Consider the following 27,509-nt stretch of genomic DNA (forward strand, 5'->3'; position numbering starts at 1 on the left):
GATGTACCATTGGGAGTAGGGTAAGTGTGAGGATGTACCAGTGGGAGTAGGGGAGGTGTGAGGGTGTACCAGTGTGAGTAGTGTTGATGGGAGTATGGTAGATGTGAGGATATACCAGTGGGGGTAAGGTAGGTGAGGATGTACCAGCGGAAGGTGGGTAGGTGTGATGATGTACCAGTGGGAGGTGGGTAGGTGTGAGGATGTACCAGTGAGAGGTGGTTAGGTGTGAGGATGTACCAGTGGGAGGTGGATAGGTGTAAGGATGTACCAATGGGAGGTGTGTAGGTGTGAGGGTTTACCAGTGGAAGTAGGGTAGGTGTGAGAATGTACCAGTGGGAGGTGGGTAGATGTGAGGATGTACCAGTGGGAGTAGGGTACAGTAGGTGTGAGGGTATACCAGTGTGAGTAGGGTAGGTGTGAGGATGTACCAGTGGGAGTAGGGTAGGTGTGAGGATGTACCAGTGGGAGTAGGGTAGGTGTGAGGATGTACCAGTGTGAGTAGGGTAGGTGTGAGGATGTACCAGTGGGAGTAGGGTAGGTGTGAGGATGTACCAGTGTGAGTAGGGTAGGTGTGAGGATGTACCAGTGGGAGTAAGGTAGGTGTGAGGATGTACCAGTGGGAGTAGGGTAGGTGTGAGGATGTACCAGTGGGAGTAAGGTAGGTGTGAGGGTGTACCATTGAGAGTAGTTTACGGGGGAGTAGGTAACTGTGAGGGTGCATTAGTTTGAGTAGGGTTATATCAGTTTGAACAGTATAAGTGGGAGTAGGGTAGGTGTAAGGATGTACCAGTGGAGGTTGGGATTCCGGCCATCTGTATTTCACCGGCTGTCAGGATTCTGGCATTGGTTTCCTGAATGCCGAGATCTTGACAGCCGGCATTTTAACTGCAACCCGGTGTACCAGTGTGTATAGTTTAAGTGGGAGTAGGGTAAGTGTGATGGTGCACCAGTGTGTCTAGCACAGGTGGGAGTAGGGTAAGTGTGATGGTGTACCAGTGTGTCTAGCACAGGTGGGAGTAGGGTAAGTGTGATGGTGCACCAGTGTGTCTAGCACAGGTGGGAGTAGGGTAAGTGCGAAGTTATATCAGTGTGAGTAGTATAGGTTTGAGGGTGCATTAGTATAAGTAGTATAGGTGGGAGTAGTGTGCATTAGTATAGGTGGTGTGGGTAGTATGCTGTAGGTAGGTGTGAGGATGCTTTAGTAACGTTGGTGGGATTAGTGTAAATTTTTTTCAACAAATTGGTCTTCTGAGAAGGTACTGTGATCAGGCAAGGTTGGGTAATCCATGGTTGGTAGCAGCACGGGAAAGGTCTTGAAGGCAGAAGTGAGTGATGACTGGTTAGAGTGCGCAGGAGTGAGTAGTTATACGTGAAACATGGGGAGCAGTATATGGATTTGCAGAGTACTGCAGCAGATGTGGATAAGTGAGTTGTAGAGAGAGGCTATCGTGAGGACAGATGGCAGAGGAGAAGGCCACGTACCAGGAGGTTGCAGTGTTATTAGCAGCACATGATGATGATGATGTTGAGTGAGTGGATAAGAAAATGGCATAGCCAGGCGTCGGGACTGTTGCGAGCCGTGGCTCGTGTTCCCCGCAGCGCCCATTCATTGCTAGGCGACTGGGGTGCTTGCGAACTTCTGCTCCCCGACTGCCGACTCCATGGCAACTTAGACGCCGAGCTGATGCTGCGGTTGGGGTTGCTAGGCAGTGGGGACGCTGAAAGACTCCTGTGGGAGTCAAACAGGAGACTGGTGGACGTGCAGCAGCACAGCTGCAATGAATTAGTAATTAAGGGAGGCTTGGCTGTACTTGACTTTTCATTGGTTCATGCTCCCTTTATATTTTTTTGTCAGTCTCTCACCCCTTGTTGGTCATAGTTCCTGGTTGCAGTGGGAGCCCCTGTCTTTTGGTTCTAAGCTCTAACCTGCGGATGTTCAGCCCTGTGTCATTTTCATTATCGGTTACGTTGCTTATTTGCTATTTTCTGCTTATACAACTCTTTGCCTATTACTACTAGTTCAGAGTATTCAGTGTTTCTGTGTTCACATTTCTTCACTCTTGTCCAAATTATACCTGTCTCGTCCTTGTCTAGGACACACCTGTCCTTATATCTCATGATCTTCTGATATCTTCTGTCACCATAGTGTCTATTTCTACAGTATCTCGTCCTGTATAGTCTTTGTGTACTCTTGTCTTTGGTCTTCCTTCCACCAGCATTGATTCTGGTCACTCAGGATTAAGCTGTTACTGCCATCTGTACTGTAAGTCCTGGTGGCATCCCAGTACCGGTAGGCAGGTCTCGCCTTATGGGAAAAGCGACTATTATAGGCAAGAAGACCTGCTGGTGAGTTCTACAAGTCTTAGTTTGGGGGGAGGATGTGTCAGAGGTAGTAAGCAATGGAGAGATAGGAACCAGGAAAGTTCTGTGTCAGGAACGTCAATGGGGCAACGGTGGAGGGTGATCAATAGTGCCAATACCAGCAGGTCCAGAAGGATGAGAAAAGGAAATGACCCGTAGATGTTGCGTGGTCACTTTTGTGGGTGCAGTCTCTGTAGAATGTTATGGGCAGAATGTTGTCTGTTTATTCATTAAGTTAAGAAAACGAATGGGATCAGTTTCTTTGACATTTGGAATTTTCTGCAAGTATCATTTATATTTCCAAATACATTCATTTTTATTCGGTGATGTAAGAAAAGAAAACAAGAACAGTAATCGCCGTCTATAGCAGTCCTGAGACATCAGACGCAGCGGTTCCTGGGAAGGAAAGTTACCCACTGTGACCCGTCAGTCACACATCTCCGTGATTGATTTGTCCTGAGTGTAGAACCTTCTATGATAATGTGAGATTCTGCCTGTGTCAGAGAACTGCTGCTAATCACATGTGACGCCATTAATGTAAACGTATACGGCCAGCGGGGGAAGGAATAAGCCGGGAAATCACTAATCCGGACAACCAAAAACATCAAATAACAAATTGTGCTGAGTGCTCTTACTGAAGGGACGTTCTCCTTCATACCTGCAATCACATATAACACACCACACATTCACTACATGAGATTTATTTGGCTATCATATATTACATGGCAAGACATGTTCCAATACACTACAATGTACAAAGGCCTTCCGTGTGTCAGTCCCACCTCCTCCGTCCCGCCATCTTCAGAAACCACATTGCTGCTTTATGCCGATGATAAATTAGAGTGTGAGAGCGGACAGGTGTAATACTTTCCGGTGACACTCACAGGTCAGACAGACCTTCCATTAAAGCTATTTGTAGCCGACGCACACAAATGTAACACACATACTCCAGTATCCCCTCGCGGGGAGGACCACAGAATGGCCTATGACACGGATCAGGCCCGTACCTCAGCCATATCGTTAGAGAAAGGGCTGATTTGAGTAAAACGAGTAGTAAGATGTATGCTGTGGCCTCCTAGAACAACGAGGACCGCTACATATAACTGCGCCGGAGGACAATGACACGTGAGGCATCTTCCAGCCATTCTGTATACTACGGATGGTTTTCTGTAAGGATGTGACGTCTTCAGTGGCCAGGTAGTCATCGTTCCGCCACCTCACAGAACAGGTACAACAACTCATCTCCTCAACTAATACCACGGGAAGCCACTTACAGGGGTCACACACGACAGAATGACACATCTGTACACAGCAGAAAATTCTCCTAAATCATCACATTACCTTGGCCATAAAAGGTACAAGTAGAATTCTGCCAGAAGAATCTGACTACTGCCTATTGCCAGCAGGGGGCAGACGTCCTGGCAGGAGACTACTCGGCGGCTCATGAATAACACAAAACAACATGGGTTAAATCCTGGGTTCCTCTGAGCAGGTAGTGGTTAAATTGACGAGAAAGCAATAGGTAATGATCAATACCGGGCCTGTAAATCGGATTAATTCAATGCAAATGTAAATGTTATGTCATGCAGTCCGGATGTAACACGTATGTCCTCCCTGATTGGCGTTCTCGTTGGCACACGTTAGGTTGGGCATAGCACTAGAGGGAAAAATAAAGATAATGAATTTCATAAATAAGATCACCAGCTGTAAATAATCAAATCCCCCTCCCCCCCCCCCCCCCCCCACGCCAACACAGACAATGGTTTGACCCAGCCAGTGGTTCCGTCACAACTCACAGCTGCTGTGTGCAGTCCTATGGCCAGGGATAACCCAGCTTCCTAGAGAAGGTGACGTCGGCCGGAGAAACTCATAATATAGCTGTATGGGTCTAGTCATAAAAAAGGCAAATGGACATTTAGTCCATATTCTATATTTTGTGAATGGCTAAAACATGGCCGTAGTTTGGTTAATGTCACATTAAAAGTTTAACATTTCATATAATCTATTTAACTTCCTGCCGGAACAATAGGAAATGTGCACTTTTTTTTCTGGGAGGGTTAAAAAGACGTTTAAGAATATTTTTACGTATATTCTATAATAGCCCCACATAACAGAGATGACCGTTTTTAACCCGTTCGCTGCTGATGTTTTATCACCCCTGTGCTGAGGCCAGTGTTGGCGCTAACCACAATCCAACATCAATATCACTGATGTTACTCAGCCCCCCGACAAATTAAACATCACACGTGATCACCAGATAACAACTAGTAGGGGGCCACATCATTTAAAAAAGGGCACCTCTTTCAAATGTGGGTCGCCGTGACTATATGGAGGCAGTGTTGGGGAGATTGTCCCCCATCCCTGATCTCCATATGTTTCTGTAGTACAGGGATTAGTGTCTAATAATTACACGGATCACTAGGCGCAGGGGTGCAGGAAATTAATTCCCAGCCAATCAGCTCCTAACAGCTAAGGCTGTGTTTGAATAATGACAGGAACCGATTGGTTGGTACGTTATCTCTTTCCACTTTCTTTAAGATTTGATACATCTACCCCATACATTTCTACGGAGGCACATATAGATGTGTCCCCATACATCTTTGCTGCTGCCACGCCAAACAACCCATCTGGCACGCCAGGTTGCGTGAGAATCTTCTAGCGCTGGTCATTTTTCTTTTTTTTTTACAGAAAAGTAGATTAGTTGCAACGCGATGTGACAAGGACGCACTAGAAGACTGCGCTGAGTAATGTGATATATGGTGCTTGTATATTGTGTGTGACTGAGGCTGTATACGAAGCACAATGTGACTAGGACGCACCAGGAGACTGCGCTGAGTAATGTGATATATGACATCTGTATACTGTGTGTGACTGAGGATGTATACGGAGCACAATGTGACTAGGACGCACCAGGAGACTGTGCTGAGTAATGTGATATGCATATGTGACACCTGTATACTGTGTGTGTGACTGAGGCTGTATACGGAGCACAATGTGACTAGGACGCACCAGGAGACTGCGCTGAGTAATGTGATATATGACACCTGTATACTGTGTGTGACTGAGGCTGTATACAGAGCCCAGTGTGACTAGGACGCACAAGGAGACTGCGCTGAGTAATGTGATATATGACACCTGTATACTGTGTGTGACTGAGGCTGTATACGGAGCACAATGTGACTAGGACGCACCAGGAGACTGTGCTGAGTAATGTGATATATGACACCTGTATACTGTGTGTGACTGAGGCTGTATAAAGAGCACAATGTGACTAGGACGCACCAGGAGACTGTGCTGATTAATGTGATATGTGACACCTGTATACTGTGTGTGACTGAGACTGTATATGGAGCACAGTGTGACTAGGACGCACCAGGAGACTGCTGAGTAATGTGATATATGACACCTGTATACTGTGTCTGACTGAGGCTGTATACGGAGCACAATGTGACTAGGATGTACCAGGAGACTGTGCTGAGTAATGTGATATGTGACACCTGTATACTGTGTGTGACTGAGGGTGTATACAGAGCACAATGTGACTAGGACGCACCAGGAGACTGCGCTGAGTAATGTGATATATGACACCTGTATACTGTGTGTGACTGAGGCTGTATACGGAGCACAGTGTGACTAGGACGCACCAGGAGACTGCTGAGTAATGTGATATATGACATCTGTATACTGTGTGTGACTGAGGATGTATACGGAGCACAATGTGACTAGGACGCACCAGGAGACTGTGCTGAGTAATGTGATATGCATATGTGACACCTGTATACTGTGTGTGTGACTGAGGCTGTATACGGAGCACAATGTGACTAGGACGCACCAGGAGACTGCGCTGAGTAATGTGATATATGACACCTGTATACTGTGTGTGACTGAGGCTGTATACAGAGCCCAGTGTGACTAGGACGCACAAGGAGACTGCGCTGAGTAATGTGATATATGACACCTGTATACTGTGTGTGACTGAGGCTGTATACGGAGCACAATGTGACTAGGACGCACCAGGAGACTGTGCTGAGTAATGTGATATATGACACCTGTATACTGTGTGTGACTGAGGCTGTATAAAGAGCACAATGTGACTAGGACGCACCAGGAGACTGTGCTGATTAATGTGATATGTGACACCTGTATACTGTGTGTGACTGAGACTGTATATGGAGCACAGTGTGACTAGGACGCACCAGGAGACTGCTGAGTAATGTGATATATGACACCTGTATACTGTGTCTGACTGAGGCTGTATACGGAGCACAATGTGACTAGGATGTACCAGGAGACTGTGCTGAGTAATGTGATATGTGACACCTGTATACTGTGTGTGACTGAGGGTGTATACAGAGCACAATGTGACTAGGACGCACCAGGAGACTGCGCTGAGTAATGTGATATATGACACCTGTATACTGTGTGTGACTGAGGCTGTATACGGAGCACAGTGTGACTAGGACGCACCAGGAGACTGCTGAGTAATGTGATATATGACACCTGTATACTGTGTGTGACTGAGGTTGTATACGGAGCACAATGTGACTAGGACGCACCAGGAGACTGCGCTGAGTAATGTGATATATTACACCTGTATACTGTGTGTAACTGAGGCTGTATACGGAGCACAATGTGACTAGGGTGCACCAGGAGACTGCGCTGAGTAATGTGATATATGACACCTGTTTACTGTGTGTGACTGAGGCTGTATACAGAGCACAATGTGACTAGGACGCACCAGGAGACTGCGCTGAGTAATGTGATATATGACACCTGTATACTGTGTGTGACTGAGGCTGTATACGGAGCCCAGTGTGACTAGGACGCACAAGGAGACTGCGCTGAGTAATGTGATATATGACACCTGTATACTGTGTGTGACTGAGGCTGTATACGGAGCACAATGTGACTAGGACGCACCAGGAGACTGTGCTGAGTAATGTGATATATGACACCTGTATACTGTGTGTGACTGAGGCTGTATAAAGAGCACAATGTGACTAGGACGCACCAGGAGACTGTGCTGATTAATGTGATATGTGACACCTGTATACTGTGTGTGACTGAGACTGTATATGGAGCACAGTGTGACTAGGACGCACCAGGAGACTGCTGAGTAATGTGATATATGACACCTGTATACTGTGTGTGACTGAGGGTGTATACAGAGCACAATGTGACTAGGACGCACCAGGAGACTGCGCTGAGTAATGTGATATATGACACCTGTATACTGTGTGTGACTGAGGCTGTATACGGAGCACAGTGTGACTAGGACGCACCAGGAGACTGCTGAGTAATGTGATATATGACACCTGTATACTGTGTGTGACTGAGGTTGTATACGGAGCACAATGTGACTAGGACGCACCAGGAGACTGCGCTGAGTAATGTGATATATTACACCTGTATACTGTGTGTAACTGAGGCTGTATACGGAGCACAATGTGACTAGGGTGCACCAGGAGACTGCGCTGAGTAATGTGATATATGACACCTGTTTACTGTGTGTGACTGAGGCTGTATACAGAGCACAATGTGACTAGGACGCACCAGGAGACTGCGCTGAGTAATGTGATATATGACACCTGTATACTGTGTGTGACTGAGTCTGTATACGGAGCACAGTGTGACTAGGACGCACCAGGAGACTGCGCTGAGTAATGTGATATATGACACCTGTATACTGTGTGTGACTGAGGCTGTATACGGAGCACAATGTGACTAGGACACACTAGGAGACTGCGCTGAGTAATGTGATATGTGACACCTGTATACTGTGTGTGACTGAGGCTGTATACGGAGCACAATGTGACTAGGACACACCAGGAGACTGCGCTGAGTAATGTGATATGTGACACCTGTATACTGTGTGTGACTGAGGCTGTATACGGAGCACAGTGTGACTAGGACGCACCAGGAGACTGCGCTGAGTAATGTGATATATCACACCTGTATACTGTGTGTGACTGAGTCTGTATACGGAGCACAATGTGACTAGGACGCACCAGGAGACTGCGCTGAGTTATGTGATATATGACACCTGTATACTGTGTGTGACTGACGCTGTATACAGAGCACAATGTGACTAGGGTGCACCAGGAGACTGCGCTGAGTAATGTGATATATGACACCTGTATACTGTGTGTGACTGAGGCTGTATACGGAGCACAATGTGACTAGGACGCACCAGGAGACTGCGCTGAGTAATGTGATATATGACACCTGTTTACTGTGTGTGACTGAGGCTGTATACGGAGCACAATGTGACTAGGGTGCACCAGGACACTGCGCTGAGTTATGTGATATATGACACCTGCATACTGTGTGTGACTGAGGCTGTATACGGAGCACAATGTGACTAGGACACACCAGGAGACTGCGCTGAGTAATGTGATATATGACACCTGTTTACTGTGTGTGACTGAGGCTGTATACGGAGCACAATGTGACTAGGACGCACCAGGAGACTACGCTGAGTAATGTGATATATGACACCTGTATACTGTGTGTGACTGAGGCTGTATACGGAGCACAATGTGACTAGGACGCACCAGGAGACTGCGCTGAGTAATGTGATATATGACACCTGTATACTGTGTGTGACTGAGGCTGTATACGGAGCACAATGTGACTAGGACGCACCAGGAGACTGCGCTGAGTAATGTGATATATGACACCTGTATACTGTGTGTGACTGAGGCTGTATACAGAGCACAATGTGACTAGGACGCACCAGGAGACTGCGCTGAGTAATGTGATATATGACACCTGTATACTGTGTGTGACTGAGGCTGTATACGGAGCACAATGTGACTAGGACGCACCAGGAGACTGCGCTGAGTAATGTGATATATGACACCTGTATACTGTGTGTGACTGAGGCTGTATACGGAGCACAATGTGACTAGGACGCACCAGGAGACTACGCTGAGTAATGTGATATATGACACCTGTATACTGTGTGTGACTGAGTCTGTATACGGAGCACAGTGTGACTAGGACGCACCAGGAGACTGCGCTGAGTAATGTGATATATGACACCTGTATACTGTGTGTGACTGAGGCTGTATACGGAGCACAATGTGACTAGGGTGCACCAGGAGACTGCGCTGAGTTATGTGATATATGACACCTGCATACTGTGTGTGACTGAGGCTGTATACGGAGCACAATGTGACTAGGACACACCAGGAGACTGCGCTGAGTAATGTGATATATGACACCTGTATACTGTGTGTGACTGAGGCTGTATACGGAGCCCAGTGTGACTAGGACGCACAAGGAGACTGCGCTGAGTAATGTGATATATGACACCTGTATACTGTGTGTGACTGAGGCTGTATACGGAGCACAATGTGACTAGGACGCACCAGGAGACTGTGCTGAGTAATGTGATATATGACACCTGTATACTGTGTGTGACTGAGGCTGTATACGGAGCACAATGTGACTAGGACGCACCAGGAGACTGCGCTGAGTAATGTGATATATGACACCTGTATACTGTGTGTGACTGAGGCTGTATACGGAGCACAGTGTGACTAGGACGCACCAGGAGACTGCGCTGAGTAATGTGATATATGACACCTGTATACTGTGTGTGACTGAGGCTGTATAAAGAGCACAATGTGACTAGGACGCACCAGGAGACTGTGCTGATTAATGTGATATGTGACACCTGTATACTGTGTGTGACTGAGACTGTGTATGGAGCACAATGTGGCTAGGACGCACCAGGAGACTGCGCTGAGTAATGTGATATATGACACCTGTATACTGTGTGTGACTGAGGCTGTATACGGAGCACAGTGTGACTAGGACGCACCAGGAGACTGCTGAGTAATGTGATATATGACACCTGTATACTGTGTCTGACTGAGGCTGTATACTGAGCACAATGTGACTAGGACGCACCAGGAGACTGCGCTGAGTTATGTGATATATGACACCTGCATACTGTGTGTGACTGAGGCTGTATACGGAGCACAATGTGACTAGGACACACCAGGAGACTGCGCTGAGTAATGTGATATATGACACCTGTATACTGTGTGTGACTGAGGCTGTATACGGAGCCCAGTGTGACTAGGACGCACAAGGAGACTGCGCTGAGTAATGTGATATATGACACCTGTATACTGTGTGTGACTGAGGCTGTATACGGAGCACAATGTGACTAGGACGCACCAGGAGACTGTGCTGAGTAATGTGATATATGACACCTGTATACTGTGTGTGACTGAGGCTGTATACGGAGCACAATGTGACTAGGACGCACCAGGAGACTGCGCTGAGTAATGTGATATATGACACCTGTATACTGTGTGTGACTGAGGCTGTATACGGAGCACAGTGTGACTAGGACGCACCAGGAGACTGCGCTGAGTAATGTGATATATGACACCTGTATACTGTGTGTGACTGAGGCTGTATAAAGAGCACAATGTGACTAGGACGCACCAGGAGACTGTGCTGATTAATGTGATATGTGACACCTGTATACTGTGTGTGACTGAGACTGTGTATGGAGCACAATGTGGCTAGGACGCACCAGGAGACTGCGCTGAGTAATGTGATATATGACACCTGTATACTGTGTGTGACTGAGGCTGTATACGGAGCACAGTGTGACTAGGACGCACCAGGAGACTGCTGAGTAATGTGATATATGACACCTGTATACTGTGTCTGACTGAGGCTGTATACTGAGCACAATGTGACTAGGACGCACCAGGAGACTGCGCTGAGTAATGTGATATATGACACCTGTATACTGTGTCTGACTGAGGCTGTATACTGAGCACAATGTGACTAGGACGCACCAGGAGACTGCTGAGTAATGTGATATATGACACCTGTATACTGTGTGTGACTGAGGTTGTATACGGAGCACAATGTGACTAGGGTGCACCAGGAGTCTGCGCTGAGTAATGTGATATATGACACCTGTTTACTGTGTGTGACTGAGGCTGTATACGGAGCACAATGTGACTAGGACGCACCAGGAGACTGCGCTGAGTAATGTGATATGTGACACCTGTATACTGTGTGTGACTGAGGCTGTATACGGAGCACAGTGTGACTAGGACGCACCAGGAGACTGCGCTGAGTAATGTGATATATGACACCTGTATACTGTGTGTGACTGAGGCTGTATACGGAGCACAATGTGACTAGGGTGCACCAGGAGACTGCGCTGAGATATGTGATATATGACACCTGTATACTGTGTGTGACTGAGGCTGTATACGGAGCACAATGTGACTAGGACACACCAGGAGACTGCGCTGAGTAATGTGATATGTGACACCTGTATACTGTGTGTGACTGAGGCTGTATACGGAGCACAATGTGACTAGGACGCACCAGGAGACTGCGCTGAGTAATGTGATATATGACACCTGTATACTGTGTGTGACTGAGGCTGCATACGGGGCCCAGTGTGACTAGGACGCACCAGGAGACTTCGCTGAGTAATGTGATATATGACACCTGTATACTGTGTGTGACTGAGTCTGTATACGGAGCACAGTGTGACTAGGACGCACCAGGAGACTGCGCTGAGTAATGCGATATATGACACCTGTATACTGTGTGTGACTGAGGCTGTATACGGAGCACAATGTGACTAGGACACACCAGGAGACTGCGCTGAGTAATGTGATATATGACACCTGTATACTGTGTGTGACTGAGGCTGTATACTGAGCAGGACAGAACTTGTATTGGAGAAAGACTGTGGCTGCTACATTGTAGCACTTCCTGTACAGATCAGCGCAGTCTCCTGGTGCGTCCTAGTCACATTGTGCTCCGTATACAGCCTCAGTCACACACAGTTTACAGGTGTCATATATCACATTACTCAGCGCAGTCTCCTGGTGCGTCCTAGTCACATTGTGCTCCGTATACAGCCTCAGTCACACACAGTATACAGGTGTCATATATCACATTACTCAGCGCAGTCTCCTGGTGCGTCCTAGTCACATTGTGCTCCGTATACAGCCTCAGTCACACACAGTATACAGGTGTCATATCACATTACTCAGCGCAGTCTCCTGGTGCGTCCTAGTCACATTGTGCTCCGTATACAGCCTCAGTCACACACAGTATACAGGTGTCATATATCACATTACTCAGCACAGCCTCCTCGTACATCCTAGCCGTATTGCGTTGTGACTAAGATTCATGTTCATTAAAAAAGACGCCTGGCGCTAGCAGAGTTGTACAGGACCTGACAGCTCACTCACACCAGGCATAACCTGCTGCATGGCGTATTGAGGCTACATGTATGAGGACACATCTGTAGTCCCCTCTTTCAAATGAGGGTGCCTCTGTCTTTCTATATCATAGAGTAGGGAATATAAAGAGACTTATAGTCCCTCTCCATATTTTCATTCTTAATATTCATTACACTACAATGGTGGCACTTCCTGGAACTCTCTCCTGCTGGACTGGTGGGGAAAGCAGACCGCTTGCCGGACTGGTGAGTAAAGTAAATACATTTTATATTTCACTTTTTCAAATTTGTATAACCTCTCACAGATGAGTCCCACTTGTTTTCTGCCGTTTTTAGTGTACTGTAGATGACAAGTGAGACTCGTCCTTCACAGCAAATGGGGTTCCTCTCTTCTATGTATTCCAATGACTGCTAAAACGAGACCTCAAGCAATAGACCAAAAAAAAATGTATCAGGCTGAATAATTCTATGCAGACTGCACGCCTGTTTGTATCAGGGTATTAGTACCTATGCATCACAACACACTTGAGAATTTTACACAAAGTCTTGCCAATTACTTTCACAGTCCATCTCATGGGGACCAGAGACACCTAATTTATATTACAACCAGTAAATTTGATGTTGAAGTATTAATTTCTTAAAAGTCACCTCCTCTAATTATTAACCATTTCATTGATGGTCACCATCAATGTAATGACACTTCTCCTTAACTCCTTAGGGTAATTTTACATTCACCCGCTCTTGGTCAATAGGCATCTGGTGCAACCAGCGAATACATTTCTGCAGGTAAGCAAATAACCTCTCCTGGAATTAGAGTGGCCCCCCCTGAGGTAATTATGGACTAAATGACACTTGTTGTGTCTCCAGAAAGACTAGTGGTGAAGAAATATCTGGGTGGGGAATTCAGCAGATCTATAATATATTAATAATCTATGTTCCTCTCCCTGGAAAAACTTGAAAGGAACTGAACCGCTGATTTTGAAAAGAAGTAGAAGGGTTCCGTTCATAGGAACTCCTGGGTGGGCAGAATTTTTCTGTGAGTCTGAAAGCTGGTTACTTAGCTGGCCAAACCTGTTTCCCTCTCTGATTGTCCTCTTTCCCTGCTAAATGTAAAGACAGAAACCTAGGACCACTAGGTTTTGAGCGTTAGTTGGCAGAAAGTAACTCCACCCATAGCATAGCCAATGATATTATCTAGTTCTGGACCAAACAAGAAATGACCAGAAGAATGTTGAGACAAGACACGCCTCTTTCCATCCTTAAATCAGAGTATATAGCATTCCGAGGCCACCAAGACTGAAACCCTAGCCTCAATTAGTCCAGCAACTATAGCAACATCCAAAGATGCCGAAAGCTCAAACAAAAACAATTCTGCTCTGGGTTTTCCTGGCTACCCGCCTTACAAAGGCTGCTCCAAGTAATTCTCTGCCGCCTTCTAAACCCAAGCTGAGGCTAATGGGGGTAATTCTGAGTTGATCGCAGCAAGAAATTGTTAGCAGTTGGGCAAAACCATGCGCACTGCAGCGGAGGCAGATATAACATGTGCAGAGAGAGTTAGATTTTGGTGGGTTATTTTGTTTCTGTGCAGGGTAAATACTGGCTGCTTTATTTTTACACTGCAATTTAGATTGCAGATTGTACACACCACACCCAAATCTAACTCTCTCTGCACATGTTATATCTGCCTCCCCTGCAGTGTACATGGTTTTGCCCAACTGCTAACAAAGTTCCTGCTACGATCAACTCAGAATTACCCCCTATACCGGTACGTGAGCTCCAGCGCAGATCGACTTAAGGAAAATCTTGAATTTTATATCCAAGCTGCAGCATTTGTGATCGTACAAAGGTGGTCGAGCACGAGCATCCACATGCTCACTTGGGGAGGATGAAGAGTCTCGCTACCGGCGGGTGACCTGTACATTTCATTTCAGTTTGATCCATGCTTAACATAGCAAGGGGGGGAGGGGGATTCAGTTGTCCGTTAAAACACAGTAATTTACTGCGATTGTACTTTTTGGCATATCACGCAATAAGTGCCGCTTTTCACCAGGATGCACGCTCTAATTTTTTTTACTTATCCAGTTGCAAATGTGTGAAAACGGGATTGGCACGATAATTCTTGCCAGCAAAACCAGTGAAAAATGTAGATGAAAAATGTGGAAATCTGCCTGTACCCCCCAAAAAAGACAAAATAATATAGGGTAACAGTATAGAAGTGTATCAGTGGTCATAATAAAAGTATTTGGGGTACTCAAATTGGGTCAAATGGCTGTTATATGCATTTTTCCAAAAATGTGGAAAAATTATAGAAAGCAAGTGTTTTTCATCAAAATAAGTGCTCATAATAAATTAGGGGTACGTAAAAATTGATTTAAGTATATATTTGGTAATTTTAAGCCACTTTAAAAAAAAACTTCCCCCCAAAAAAAAACAATTACACCAACTTGCAAGATTAATAGCACTTGTCCTACTCATAAAGCACCCCAATACCTATACCTTGTACCCCAATTTCCATCATTTTGCACTTTTCCACTCAAAAAAAATGACATAATTGTCGGGCAATTAAAAATAATAAAACAAATTTAAGTGCCTAATTAGTTATTTAGGGGGGTGTCCCAGGGGCTCTGAAACAAATCCCAACATTTTTACCTTAAAATAGGGATTTTCTACAACTTTTCATCCGCTCAGTAGGTGGTGAAAAGAAGTGCGCGTTAAACCCATGGAGAATTATTGCCGGTAATTTTTTCATGACAACTGAATAGCGGCTTTTCATGAGAAAAGCCCCATTTGTATTGCGAAAATGGGGTTTAACAGACAATTGAATTCCCACTAAATCTTCCAATTTAAGGGAGATTTTGGCAATTTGGAGTGATACTGTACTTTGAACAAGAAAAGACTTTACGGCATTGCTCCTCCAGACATTGCTCAGGGATTACTGAATTTATCTGACAGATAAGAAGTGGTAAAAGGATAGCTGCAGTTCACAATCAAATAAGTGGATGTGATCCGGTTGATCATGACCTAACATGATCCATCCAGAAAAAAAACGCCATTTTCATCTAGTACTTGCAGAAGAAAGTATAGAAAAGGAAAGCAGGGGACGTATAGGTCTGCGAGGCCTTCCTTTGTTAGGAAGACAACCGAGTAGGAGGTACTGAACTGACTGGGAGCCCTGTCTGATCCATCTCTTGAACACCAGAAACTGCACCACAGTGCAGGCCTCAGTTAATGGGAAGCATGATTGTCAGTTCTCATCTCCCAGCTAGAAAAACACCCACCTAAAACCAGGTCTCCCCAGAGGTAGCCCCTAGTAGAAATGGCCATCAATGTTTCAATAAGAATAAAGTAAAATAATACTGAGCTGTCAGAAGCAGCTCGGTGCAAATTACCCTGATTTTGTGGGTGTTTCAGACTACAAGTAGTATTTTTGAAGTGCCCAGACTCCTAGCTTACCCTCTATACCGCAAGGCTCCAGCAACCCCCAAAGAAATTAAGCGAAAAGGGAATTTGTGAGATGGGTTTCCTATATAATGACCTGCTTACACTTATCCGGTCACTTCCAAATATGGGTTAGCCCATACAGCATAATGTAATGATTACACACTAAGTTGCTTGAATGGACAGTTAAGAGGAAAATCTTGTGTGACTAAAAATTACAAAATAGAAAAAAAAATTGGGGCCATTGTCGCACCCATTGCGGTGCCTTTACACTACATAAAAAATTGTATTGAAATGTGAAATAATTAGCCTTGTGGCATCTGCACCAACCCCTAGGTAAGTAATCAGGGTGATTAGTAGTATTGCCTTGCACCACAACTGTTGTATCACTTACAGTAGGATACTGTATGTCTAGGAATATTAGTACATTATCTTTCTATAGCCAAGAAATCTGACTGGAATGGACTGATGTTCGTTTCTCATGTTGTAAAGAAGACGGTGAGCAGAACTAAATTTGCCTCACTGTCATACATAAACATCCCTAATACCCTCGCTGGTGTACATTCATACCTGTACATTATTTTCCAGTTTCAATACTTGACGTCCCATCATAGTTACAAACTTTTTATGTCTTTATTGTTTGACACATGTTAGAAGATGAAAACAAATCTCCAATGGATATGGACATAGTTACCTGATCCTAAAAGATTAGCTACATGCGGATCCAGTGCTCATACGGTCTGGTGGGTCACCCAACACACCCACTGCTGCCCTGCTTACTGCCACTACCTGTGTGTAAAAAGACCACGTCGGGATAGGCAAGGTCTGTACAGCACAAGGCTCTGCTCCTTCCGTCCTGCTCGTTCTTTGGATTGGCAGCACCATCCAACTAAGAATGTGCTGCCAGCAGGAGCGAGAGGAGCAACAGCAGGTCGCAGTAATGTTTAGGACTGGGATTTACAGAAATGTCCTTTACAAGTGCTATTTACTAGATGTCAAATCATGTATAAAAATAATAATGTTCACATTTAAAATGAATATAAACTAGGCACGGTTTGGGCTACATTCAAGTATTTTTATCTTCTTATAAAATATTTTTGGGCATAAAAAATGTATTTTACCTTTTAAAATGTAGTCTGTTAATAAGGTAGGAACCTTCTCGCTGTCTTCTTTCATTGCAAACAATACTGTAAAGACAATAACAACATACTGTATTAATGACAAAGCTGCAGACACAATAGAAAGTGATAGTACACCGGGCAGCCAGGGCAGCAGGAGTTAAGGAACGATGCGCCAACTCTGAGACAATGAGCCTCCACTGACTAGGTCAAAGCGGTATGAAGTGTTATAGGCTCCAGGAAAAGGCACACGCGGCAGAGGGTGAAGTTTGTGCAGATGAGACGCACGGTACCACCTGTATGGGATGTCGATCAAAGCCAGGAGAGCAGACATGGTGAGTTCTTCAAGGTCTATGCACTGGGGGCAAATGGGCACACCCCACTCATTTATATGGTTTAGGTGTAGTAAGAAGTAGTGTCCTGTGCACTCCCCCAGTCAGTTACACCATTCAGTTGCAGTTATGGTTGGTGACTTAGGGGGTCTGTGTACTAAGCCTTGGAGAGAGATAAAGTGCCAGACAATCAGGCATTGGGTAAAATGTAGCATTGCCTGTCCAGCTTTGTACAGATATATTTTGCTACAGATCCTTTCCGTAAACTAAAAAAAAAACACTCTGGGCTTCCAATGGCTAATAACAGAGGACAATAGGTCAAAACATTTTTTTTTTTGTCATTAGTATTATTTTTTTTGTATTAGTAAATATTTTAGATTTACTGGTTTTGTAAGTATTGTTGTTTAGTATAGACCGCTTGAATCTGACACCACAACTTAAAAAGCAATCCACAAAACACAGACATTAGCACTGTAATATCATTATTATTGCACTATGTGGCACCACATACGGAAAAGAGAGATGAGTAAAATAATAGGATTTTAATTACCTACAGGTAAATTCTTTTCTCGTAGTCCGTAGAGGATGCTGGGTCCAATTTAGTACCATGGAGTATAGACGGGTCCACTAGGAGCCATGGGCACTTTAAGAGATTAATAGTTTGGGCTGGCTCCTCCTTCTATGCCCCTCCTACCAGACTCAGTCTAAAATCTGTGCCCGAGGAGATGGACATACTTCGAGAGAAGATAATACACAGATAGTGGTGAGATTCACACCAGCTCACACGTACAACAAAAGGAAAGCCAAGCTAACCAACTCAGAACAATTCAGCATCGGCTGAACCAACAAACTGAACCAAGTAACAAAGCAGGAATACGAAGCACTGGGCGGGCGCCCAGCATCCCCTACGGACTACGAGAAAAGGCTTTACCGGTAGGTAATTACAATCCTATTTTCTCTTACGTCCTAGAGGATACTAGGGTCCAATTTAGTACCATGGGGATGTACAAAAGCTCCCAGTACGGGAGGGAGAGTGCTGAGGTTCCTGCAGAACAGATTGACCAAACTTTAGGTCCTCAGAGGCCAAAGTATCAAACTTGTAGAACTTAGCAAACGTGTTCAACCCTGACCAAGTTGCTGCTCGGAAAAGTTGTAAAGCCGAGACACCCCAGGCAGCCACCCAGGAAGAACCCACTTTACGAGTAGGGTGGGCCTGAACAGATTTTGGACACGGCAAGCCTGCCATAGAATAAGCATGCTGGATAGTGGACCTGAGCCAGTGAGAAATTGTCTGCTTAGAAGCAGGACACCCAACCTTGTTGGGATCATAAAGGACAAATAGAGCGTCCGACTACCTGTGACGAGAAGTTCTCTTCACATATATTTTCAAGGCCCTCACAGCATCCAAGGACTTTGAGGTAACTGAGGAGTCAGTAGCCACTGGCACCACAATAGGTTCGTTGAAATGAAAGGCTGACACAACCTTCGGAAGAAATTGCTGATGCGTTCTGAGCTCAGCTCTATCCTCATAGAAAATCAAGTAGGGGCTCTTGCATGACAACACCCCCAATTCCGACACACGTCTAGCAGACGCCAAAGCCAACAGTGTGACCACTTCCAAGTAAGAAACTTGACGTCCACGTCCTGTAAAGGCTTGAACCAATCTGATTGCAGGAACTGCAGTACCACATTAAGATCCCCAGGTGCCGTAGGAGGCACAAAGGGTGGTTGGATATGCAGAACTCCTTTCAAGAATGTCTGAACTTCAGGAAGAGCAGCCAATTGTTTCTGGAAGAAAATGGACAAGGCCTAAATCTGGACCTTTATGGAGCCCAAGCGTAGGCCGACTTCCACACCTGCTTGCAGAAAGAGGAGAAACCGTCCTAGTTGAAACTCCACCGTAGGAAGCTTCTTGGATTCACACCAAGACACATACTTTTTCCAAATCCGATGGTAATGTTTTGATGTTACTACCTTCCTAGCCTGTATCAGGGTAGGAATGACCTTTTTCGGAATGCCCTTCCGAGCTAAGATCTGGCGTTCAACTTCCATGCCGTCAAATGTAGCCGCGGTAAGTCTTGATAGGTGAATGGCCTCTGTTGCAGAAGGTTCTTGCGAAGAGGAAGAGGCCTCGGATCCTCCAGCAGTAATTCCAGCAGATCTGCGTACCAAGCCCTTCTTGGCCAGTCCGGAGCAATGAGGATCGCCTGAACTCCTGTTCTCTTTGTGAGCCTGAGAATCCTTGGGATGATTGGAATTGGAGGGAACACATACAGTGACTGGTACGTCCACGGAGTTACCAGTGCGTCCACCGCCACTGCGTGCGGGTCTCTCGACCTGGAACAGTACCTCCGAAGCTTCTTGTTGAGGCAAGAGGCCATCGTGTCTATTTGAGGTACACCCGATCGGCTTGTTACCTCTGGAACACCTCGGGGTGGAGGCCCCATTCTCCTGGATGGAGATCATGTCTGCTGAGGAAGTCCGCTTCCCAGTTGTCCACTCCCGGAATGAAGATTGCTGACAGCGCCACCGCGTGCTTTTCTGCCCAGAGGATAATTCTTGTTACCTCTGAAATCGCAGCTCTGCTCTTCGTTCCGCCCTGCCTGTTTATGTAGGACACCGCTGTGACATTGTCTGACTGAACCTGAATGGCTTGATCTTGCAGAAGATGTGCCGCTTGTAGAAGGCCGCTGTAAATGGCCCTCAGTTCCAGAACGTTTATTGGAAGGAGAGATTCCTGACTGGACCACCTTCCTTGGAAGTTTTCCCCTTGGGTGACTGCTCCCCAACCTCTGAGACTTGCATCGTGGTTAGAAGGATCCATTTCTGAATCCCGAACCTGCGGCCTTCGAGTAGGTGAGATGCTTGCGGCCAACATAGGAGTGAAATTCTGGCTTTCGGTGACAGGCGTATCCGTTGGTGCATGTGAAGATGTGATCCCGACCATTTGTCTAGGAGATCCAGTTGGAAGAACCTCGCATGGAATCTTCCATACTCAAGAGCCTCGTAGGATGCAACCATCTTCCCCAGAAGGCGAATGCACAAATGAACGGATACCCAGGCTTCAGGAGCTCCCGCACCATTGATTGGATCACCAACGATGTCTCCACCGGTAGAAACACCCTCTGCACTTCCGTGTCGAGTATCATCCCCAGGAAGGACAGGCTCACGTCGGCTCCAAATGTGACTTTGGAAGGTTCAGGATCCACCCATGATCCTGGAGTAGTCGAGTTGAGAGAGCAATACTCTGCAACATCTTCTCCTTGGAAGACGCTTTTATCAGCAAATCGTCCAGATATGGAATTATGTTCACTCCCTGTCAGCGGAGGAGTAGCATCTTCTCCGCCATGACCTTGGTGAACACCCTTGGTGCTGTGGAGAGGCCAAATGGCAGTGCCTGGAACTGACAGTGAAAGTCCAGCAGTGCAAATCTTAGATAAGCCTGGTGAGGCGGTCAGATCGTAATGTGAAGATACTGTATGCATCCTTGATATCCAGGGATACTTGGAATTCCCCCTCCTCCAGACCTGAGATTACCGCTCTCAGAGACTCCATCTTGAATTTGAATTCCCTCAAGTAGTGGTTCAATGACTTTAGGTTTAATATTGGCATTACCGAACCGTCCGGTTTCAGTACCACAAACAGATTTGAGTAATAACCCTTGTGTTTTAGGTGAAGTGGAACTGGAACAATGACATCCGTTTGAACCAATTTTTGAATGGCTTCGTGTAGGATGGTACTTTCTGTCAGCGAAACTGGTAAGACTGATTTGAAGAATCTGTGAGATGGGAGTTCTTGAAACTACAGTCTGTATCCCTGGGCAACAATATCCTTTACCCAGCGGTCTAGGCATGATGACGCCCAAACGTGACTGAAAGCCTTTAGTCTCGCTCCCACCTGCCCGACCTCCAGGATGGGAGGTCGACCGTCATGCTGAGTATTTTGAGGAAGCAGAGCCTGGTTTCTGTTCCTGGGAACCCTGACGGTGCAGGTTTTCTGGACTTTCCCCGACCTCCTCTAAAGAAGGTTGGCGGGGGTTTGGATTTTTTTAATTTTGCGGTCCGAAAGGACTGCAGTGTAGGCGAAGGATAAGATTTCTTAGCCGGTGGTGCTGCTGAGGGAAGAAAGGTTGACTTACCTGCAGTTGCTGTGGAGATCCACGCATCCAATGCGTCCCCAAACAGAGCCTGACCTGTGAAGGGTAGGTTCTCCACGCTTCTCTTGGATTCTGCATCCGCCTTCCATTGGCATAGCCAGAGTCCTCTGCGCGCCGAGACCACCATAGAAGTAGCCCATGCATTCAGCATGCCAAGGTCCTTCATGGCCTCCACCATGAACCCTGCAGAATCCTGTATGTGACGCAAGAACAAATCAATGTCACTCCTATCCATAGTATCCAAGTCCTCCAGCAATGTGCCTGACCACTTTACTATGCCTTTAGAAATCCACGCACAAGCAATAGTGGGCCTTAAAGCTATGCCTGTAGCTGTGTATAATGATTTGAGTGTAGTCTCAATCTTGCGGTCAGCCGGCTCTTTCAAAGCGGTTGAACCAGGAACAGGTAAAACCACCTTTTTAGACAACCTAGATACAGAAGCGTCTACTATAGGCGGGTTTTCCCACTTTTTTTTCTATCCTCCTCAGGGAAAGGGAAAGCAATGAGAACAATTTTTGGGATCTGGAATTTTTTCTCTGTGTTTTCCCAGGATTTTTTAAACAAAGGGTTTAAGTACTTGGAAACCGGGAAGGTAAGCGAGGATTTCTTACTGTCTGTAAAATAAGCTTCCTCTTCCTGCTCAGGTACCTTCTCAGTAATATGCAAAACATCCCTAATGGCTTCAATCATTAGTTGCACCCCATTAGCAAGGGATGCATCCCCCCCCCCCCCACATATCCCCATAATTGTCCCCTGTATCAGAGTCGGTATCAGTGTCAGCTTGCATTATCTGGGCAAGTGTACGCTTTTGTGGTTATGTAGATGGGGATTTTGACAAATTAGTGGGGGCCAAATACTCCAAACCCTCCACAGATTTCCTCAAAAACTGCATCTCTTTCTCAGTATGTGACATCCTTGTAGAAATCTGGGATATCATTCCCCTTAAAGAATCCACTCATGCGGGTTCGGATTCGGAAGGCTGAGACAGCACATTGCAGTCCTGAGTACATGGGATAGACTCCTCAGGAGAAGGAGATAAACACTCTGCAGCGCAGGACACAGCGCCCCTGTGTGCAGTTATTATGATAAAAGTCCGGCACTGACTAACCAACCTTAATAATGTAACCAGTACTATAATCACACTCCCCCCCTGTCTATAACACCCTGGTACCGCAGAGGATAACTGGAGTTATGTAGAGGGTCAGCGCCCCCTGTCAGCGTCTTCCTTCTATGTCTGCAGGGAGAAAATGGCGCTGGTGAGTGCTGGATCCGCACTGAGTAGAAGCCCCGCCTCCTGTAATGGCACGCAGCTTCCCGCACAATTGATTATACTGGCTGGAGGTCTTATATGCTAACAGCGGGATTAGCCCCTGTTAGCTGCTTTTATCAGTTTAGGGTGATCGCGCTGGCCCAGGACGCCCCTCCAAGTGCCTACACTGTGTGTTGCTGAGCCTTCATGGAGCGCAGCCTGTCAGAGCTGCGCTCCCACCCTTGTGCCACCATACCCGCCGGCGACCCGCTATCCAGGACGCCGGCGCTGTACTCACCACTCTTCTATCTTCTGGCTCTGTTAGGGGGTGGCGGCCGTGCTGTGGGAGTGAGCAGTCGCCTCGTGGGCTTGCGATCAGCACCCTCAGGAGCTCAGTGTCCTGTCAGCGGAGATAGAGAACCATTAACTTCAAGAGTTAGTTCCTACTCCCCCCCCTAAGTCCCACGAAGCAGGGAGGCTGTTGCCAGCAGCCTTCCTGTACCTAATGCTCTATTAAAACAAAAAAACTAAGAAAACTCCTAGGAGCTCCCCTAGCTGTGACCGGCTCCTCCGGGCACATTTTCTAAACTGAGTCTGGTAGGAGGGGCATAGAGGGAGGAGCCAGCCCACACTATTAATCTCTTAAAGTGCCCATGGCTCCTAGTGGACCCATCTATACCCAATGGTACTAAATTCGACCCCAGCATCCTCTAGAACGTAAGAGAAATAAGATTTGAAGGGGCCGCAGGGAAAGAAACTTCTAGCAGCCAGAATGTAACTGTATGCTGGCGTCCAACACATCCCTCCCCTCTAGCGGCTCCACTGTTCATCTAGTGTAATATTTTGTGGCAGGCGACTGTTACCGTGTAGGGGGGCCATGCTGTTGGGGGTTCCCTGGGTAACGCTTCAGTGGGCTCCACTAAAATAAAAATAAAACTTTATATACGTGAGATAGCTGCTGTTAGCAGAGTGCTTGCACACATCAGGCGCATAAGATACATCTTATTTATTTTTCAACCCTTTAAATTATAAATAAAAATGTTTACTTTTCCAAAATATGACAAACTTTCCATGTTATTTACAAAGACGCCCCAAATATGATACACACCACTAATACCATATCATTCAGTCAGCAATTCACTGTCATCTGTCTGTCCAATGAAGCAAAGAACTGATTAGTTGCTATGGTTATTGCAAAGCGCATCATTGAGCAATGTTAGTAAATTAGTCATTATCCCATTACGTTCAGGTGGCCACCCCGGCTAAAGTGCTTTATCCCTCCTCTCTTAGGGGCCGCGCTGTCTGTTGCTACAGCATACAACCCCTACCCTCCTCTGTGGTGTCAGTCACATCAGCATGTGCCAGAGAACTGAATCAGCAACAGGTGAGCGCTGGTGGGAGGAGTAACTATAACTGAGGGAAGTTAGTGTTAAGAAAAAACGAGATTTATGGTAAGAACTTACCGTTGTTAAATCTCTTTCTGCAAGGTACACTGGGTTCCACAGGGAATAACATCGGGGTGTAGAGTTGGATCTTGATCCGAGGCACCAACAGGCTAAAAGCTTTGACTGTTCCCAAGATGCTCAGCGTCGCCTCCTCTATAACCCCGCCTCCCTGCACAGGAGCTCAGTTTTGTTAACCAGCCCAATGCAGTAGCAGGTAAAAGAGACGACAACCGTTAGTAGCCACATACACCACACACTCACGACAGGAGAAGGTACCAGCGGCTAATGCCACACCAACCCAAAGAAGCTAAGTGCGTCAGGGTGGGCGCCCCGTTGGAACCCAGTGTACCTCGCAGAAAGAGATTTAACAAAGGTAAGTTCTTACCATAAATCTCCTTTTCTGCAGCGGGGTACACTGGGGTTCCACAGGGAATAACATCGGGGTTGTCCTAAAGCAGTTCCTCATGGGAGGGGACGCACTGTAGTGGGGACAAGAACCCAGCGTCCAAAGAAAGCATCCTGGGAGGCGGAAGTAACGAAGGCATAGAACCTTATGAACGTGTTCACTGAGGACCACGTAGCCGCCTTGCACAATTGTTCAAGGGTCGCACCACGGCTTTGATGGTAACAGGAGCTGGAAGACCAGCCTGTACATAAGCATGTGCAATCACCATTCTAATCAATATGGCCAAGGTTTGCTTATGAGCAGGCCAGCCACGTTTGTGAAAACCAAAAAGGACAAAGAGGGAATCAGTTCTCCTAAGTGAAGCAGTTCTCTTCACATAAATACGGAGAGCCCGTACCACATCCAAAGACCGCTCTTTGGAGGATACACCTGGAGAGGTAAATGCCAGAACCACAATTTCCTGGTTAAGGTGGAAAGACAACACCACCTTAGGCAAATAACCAGGACGAGTTCTAAGAACCGCCCGGTCTCGGTGAAAAATCAGAAAGGGAGACCTACCGGACAAGTCTGAAACCCGTCTACCAGAGGCAATACCCAGCAAAAACAAGACCTTAAGGGTAAGCCACTTAAGGTCCACAGACTCAAAAGGTTCAAACGGAGACACTTGTAAAACGTTCAGAACAACCGACAAATCCCAAGGAGCCACAGGCGGGACATAGGGAGGTTGAATCCGTAAAACACAGAGTGAATGTATGAACATCAGGCAGAGTTGCAATTTTTCTCTGAAACCATATCGACAAGGCAGAAATATGAACCTTGAGGGAGGCCAGACGAAGGCCTAAGTCCAGGCCCTGTTGCAGGAAAGCCAAAAGCTTGGGAGTACTGAATTTACTGTATATGCGTCATAATGGTTAGTCGCACACCAGGCGAAGTAACATAGTTTGAACGACCGCCTCAGAAAATCCTTTGGCCCTCAGTATGGAAGCTTCAAGAGCCACACCGTCAAAGCCACCCGGGCCAAATCCTGGTAGACACAAGGGCCCTGAAAGAGGAGGTCTGGGCGCTGTGGAAGTAGAAGAGGATGCTCTATCGATAGACCATGCAGGTCTGAGAACCAATGCCATCTGGGCCACGCTGGAGCGATTAGAAGTAGTATTCCTCCTTCTTGCTTGAACTTCCTTATCACCCTGGGCAGAAGTGACACTGGAGGGAACACGTATGGCAGCCGAAAGTTCCATGGAATTGTCAGTGCATCCACGAACGCTGCTTGAGGATCCCTTGTCCTTGCTGCGAAGACCGGAACCTTGTGATTGTGTCGAGACGCCATCAGGTCTACACCTGGTAGGCCCCACTTGTCCACTAGGAGTTGAAAGACTTCTGGATGAAGGCTCCACTTTCCGGCGTGTACGTCCTGACGACTGAGGAAATCCGCTTCCCAGTTGAGGACTCCCGGAATGAACACTGCCGATATGGCTGGCAGATGGCGTTCCGCCCAACGAAGGATTTTTGACACTTCCATCATTGCCATGCGGCTTCGAGTGCCGACTTGATGTTTTATGTATGCCACCGTGGTAGCGTTGTCCGACTGTACTTGAACAGGCCTGTTCTGTACTAGAGGCAGGGCTAGTGTCAACGCATTGAACACTGCCTGCAATTCCAGAATGTTTATCGGGAGGAGAGATTCCTCCCTGGTCCACCGACCCTGAAGAGAGTGTTGCTCCAACACCGCTCCCCAGCCCCGCAGACTGGCATCCGTCGTCAGAGGGACCCAGTTGGAGATCCAGAAGGGACGACCCCTGCTCAGTTGCTGGTCCTGTAGCCACCAGCTCAGTGACAAGCGGACCTCCGGAGTCAAGGAGATCATGTGAGTCCTGATCCAGTGAGGCAGGCCGTCCCACTTGGAGAGTATCAACCACTGCAGAGGGCGGGAATTAAATTGAGCATACTCTACCATGTCGAAAGCCGACACCATGAGGCCTAGTACTTGCATTGGCGAGTGTACCGACACACGTGGGTGAGAGAGGAAGCATCTTATCTTGTCCTGAAGTTTCAGGATCTTCTCCGGAGACCAAAACGACTGCTGGTTGTGGGTGTCCAATAGCGCTCCCAGGTGCACCATGCTCTGAGCAGGGACCGGGGAAGATTTCTTTCAGTTGATGAGCCACCCGTGGGATTGCAGGAATTGGACCGTTAGTTCCAGATGACAGAGGAAAACCTCTGGACGGTTCGCTAGGATCAACAAGTTGTCGAGATACGGCAGGATCCAGATACCCTGACTGCGGAGCAGAGCCGTCATGACCGCCATCACCTTGATGAAAATTCGTGGAGCCGTGGTCAGACCGAAAGGTAAGGCCTGGAATTGAAAATGTAGGTTGCCAATAGCAAACCGCAGGTATTGCTGATGCGACGCTGCAATAGGTATATGCAGGTAAGCATCCTGTATGTCCAGGGATACCATATAGTCCTTGGGCTCCAAAGCCAGAACAATAGAGCGAAGCGTTTCCATACGGAATTTGGAAACTTTCACAAATTTGTTCAAAGACTTGAGGTTGAGAACGGGACGAGAGGACCCATCCGGTTTCAGGACTAGGAACAGTGTGGAATAGTACCCCCTGCCTCTCCGAGCCAGAGGCACCAGCACTATCACTCCTGTATCCAGGAGAGTTTGTACCACCAAATGTAGAGTTTTTGCTTTTACCTGATCCGAAGGGATGTTTGTTGAGCAAAATTGGCGAGGGGGACGTTTCTTGAAAGAGATGGCGTA

General features: G+C 46.7%; 1 protein-coding gene across 6 annotated transcripts in view; it reads right to left on the minus strand.

The window, feature by feature from the left end:
* Nucleotides 1–3,046: 3,046 nt before the first annotated feature.
* Nucleotides 3,047–27,509, minus strand: part of FEZ1 (fasciculation and elongation protein zeta 1) — a 230,448-nt gene continuing 205,985 nt past the window's right edge. For 5 of the 6 annotated variants that reach the window (XR_010188711.1, XR_010188707.1, XR_010188709.1 and 2 more), the window contains 3 exons: nucleotides 17,161–17,226; nucleotides 16,734–16,828; nucleotides 3,047–4,018 (listed from right to left, as the gene is read on the minus strand). Coding sequence is in view for 1 of the 6 variants with exons in the window: in XM_063943777.1 (XP_063799847.1) it covers nucleotides 4,002–4,018; nucleotides 17,161–17,226 (83 nt within the window). In the remaining 5 variants the exon portion in view is untranslated. The remainder of the gene's footprint in view (nucleotides 4,019–16,733; nucleotides 16,829–17,160; nucleotides 17,227–27,509) is intronic. The other variant, XM_063943777.1, reaches the window with a different exon arrangement.

Source organism: Pseudophryne corroboree, chromosome 10 (assembly GCF_028390025.1).
Source record: "Pseudophryne corroboree isolate aPseCor3 chromosome 10, aPseCor3.hap2, whole genome shotgun sequence".
NCBI lineage: Eukaryota > Metazoa > Chordata > Amphibia > Anura > Myobatrachidae > Pseudophryne > Pseudophryne corroboree.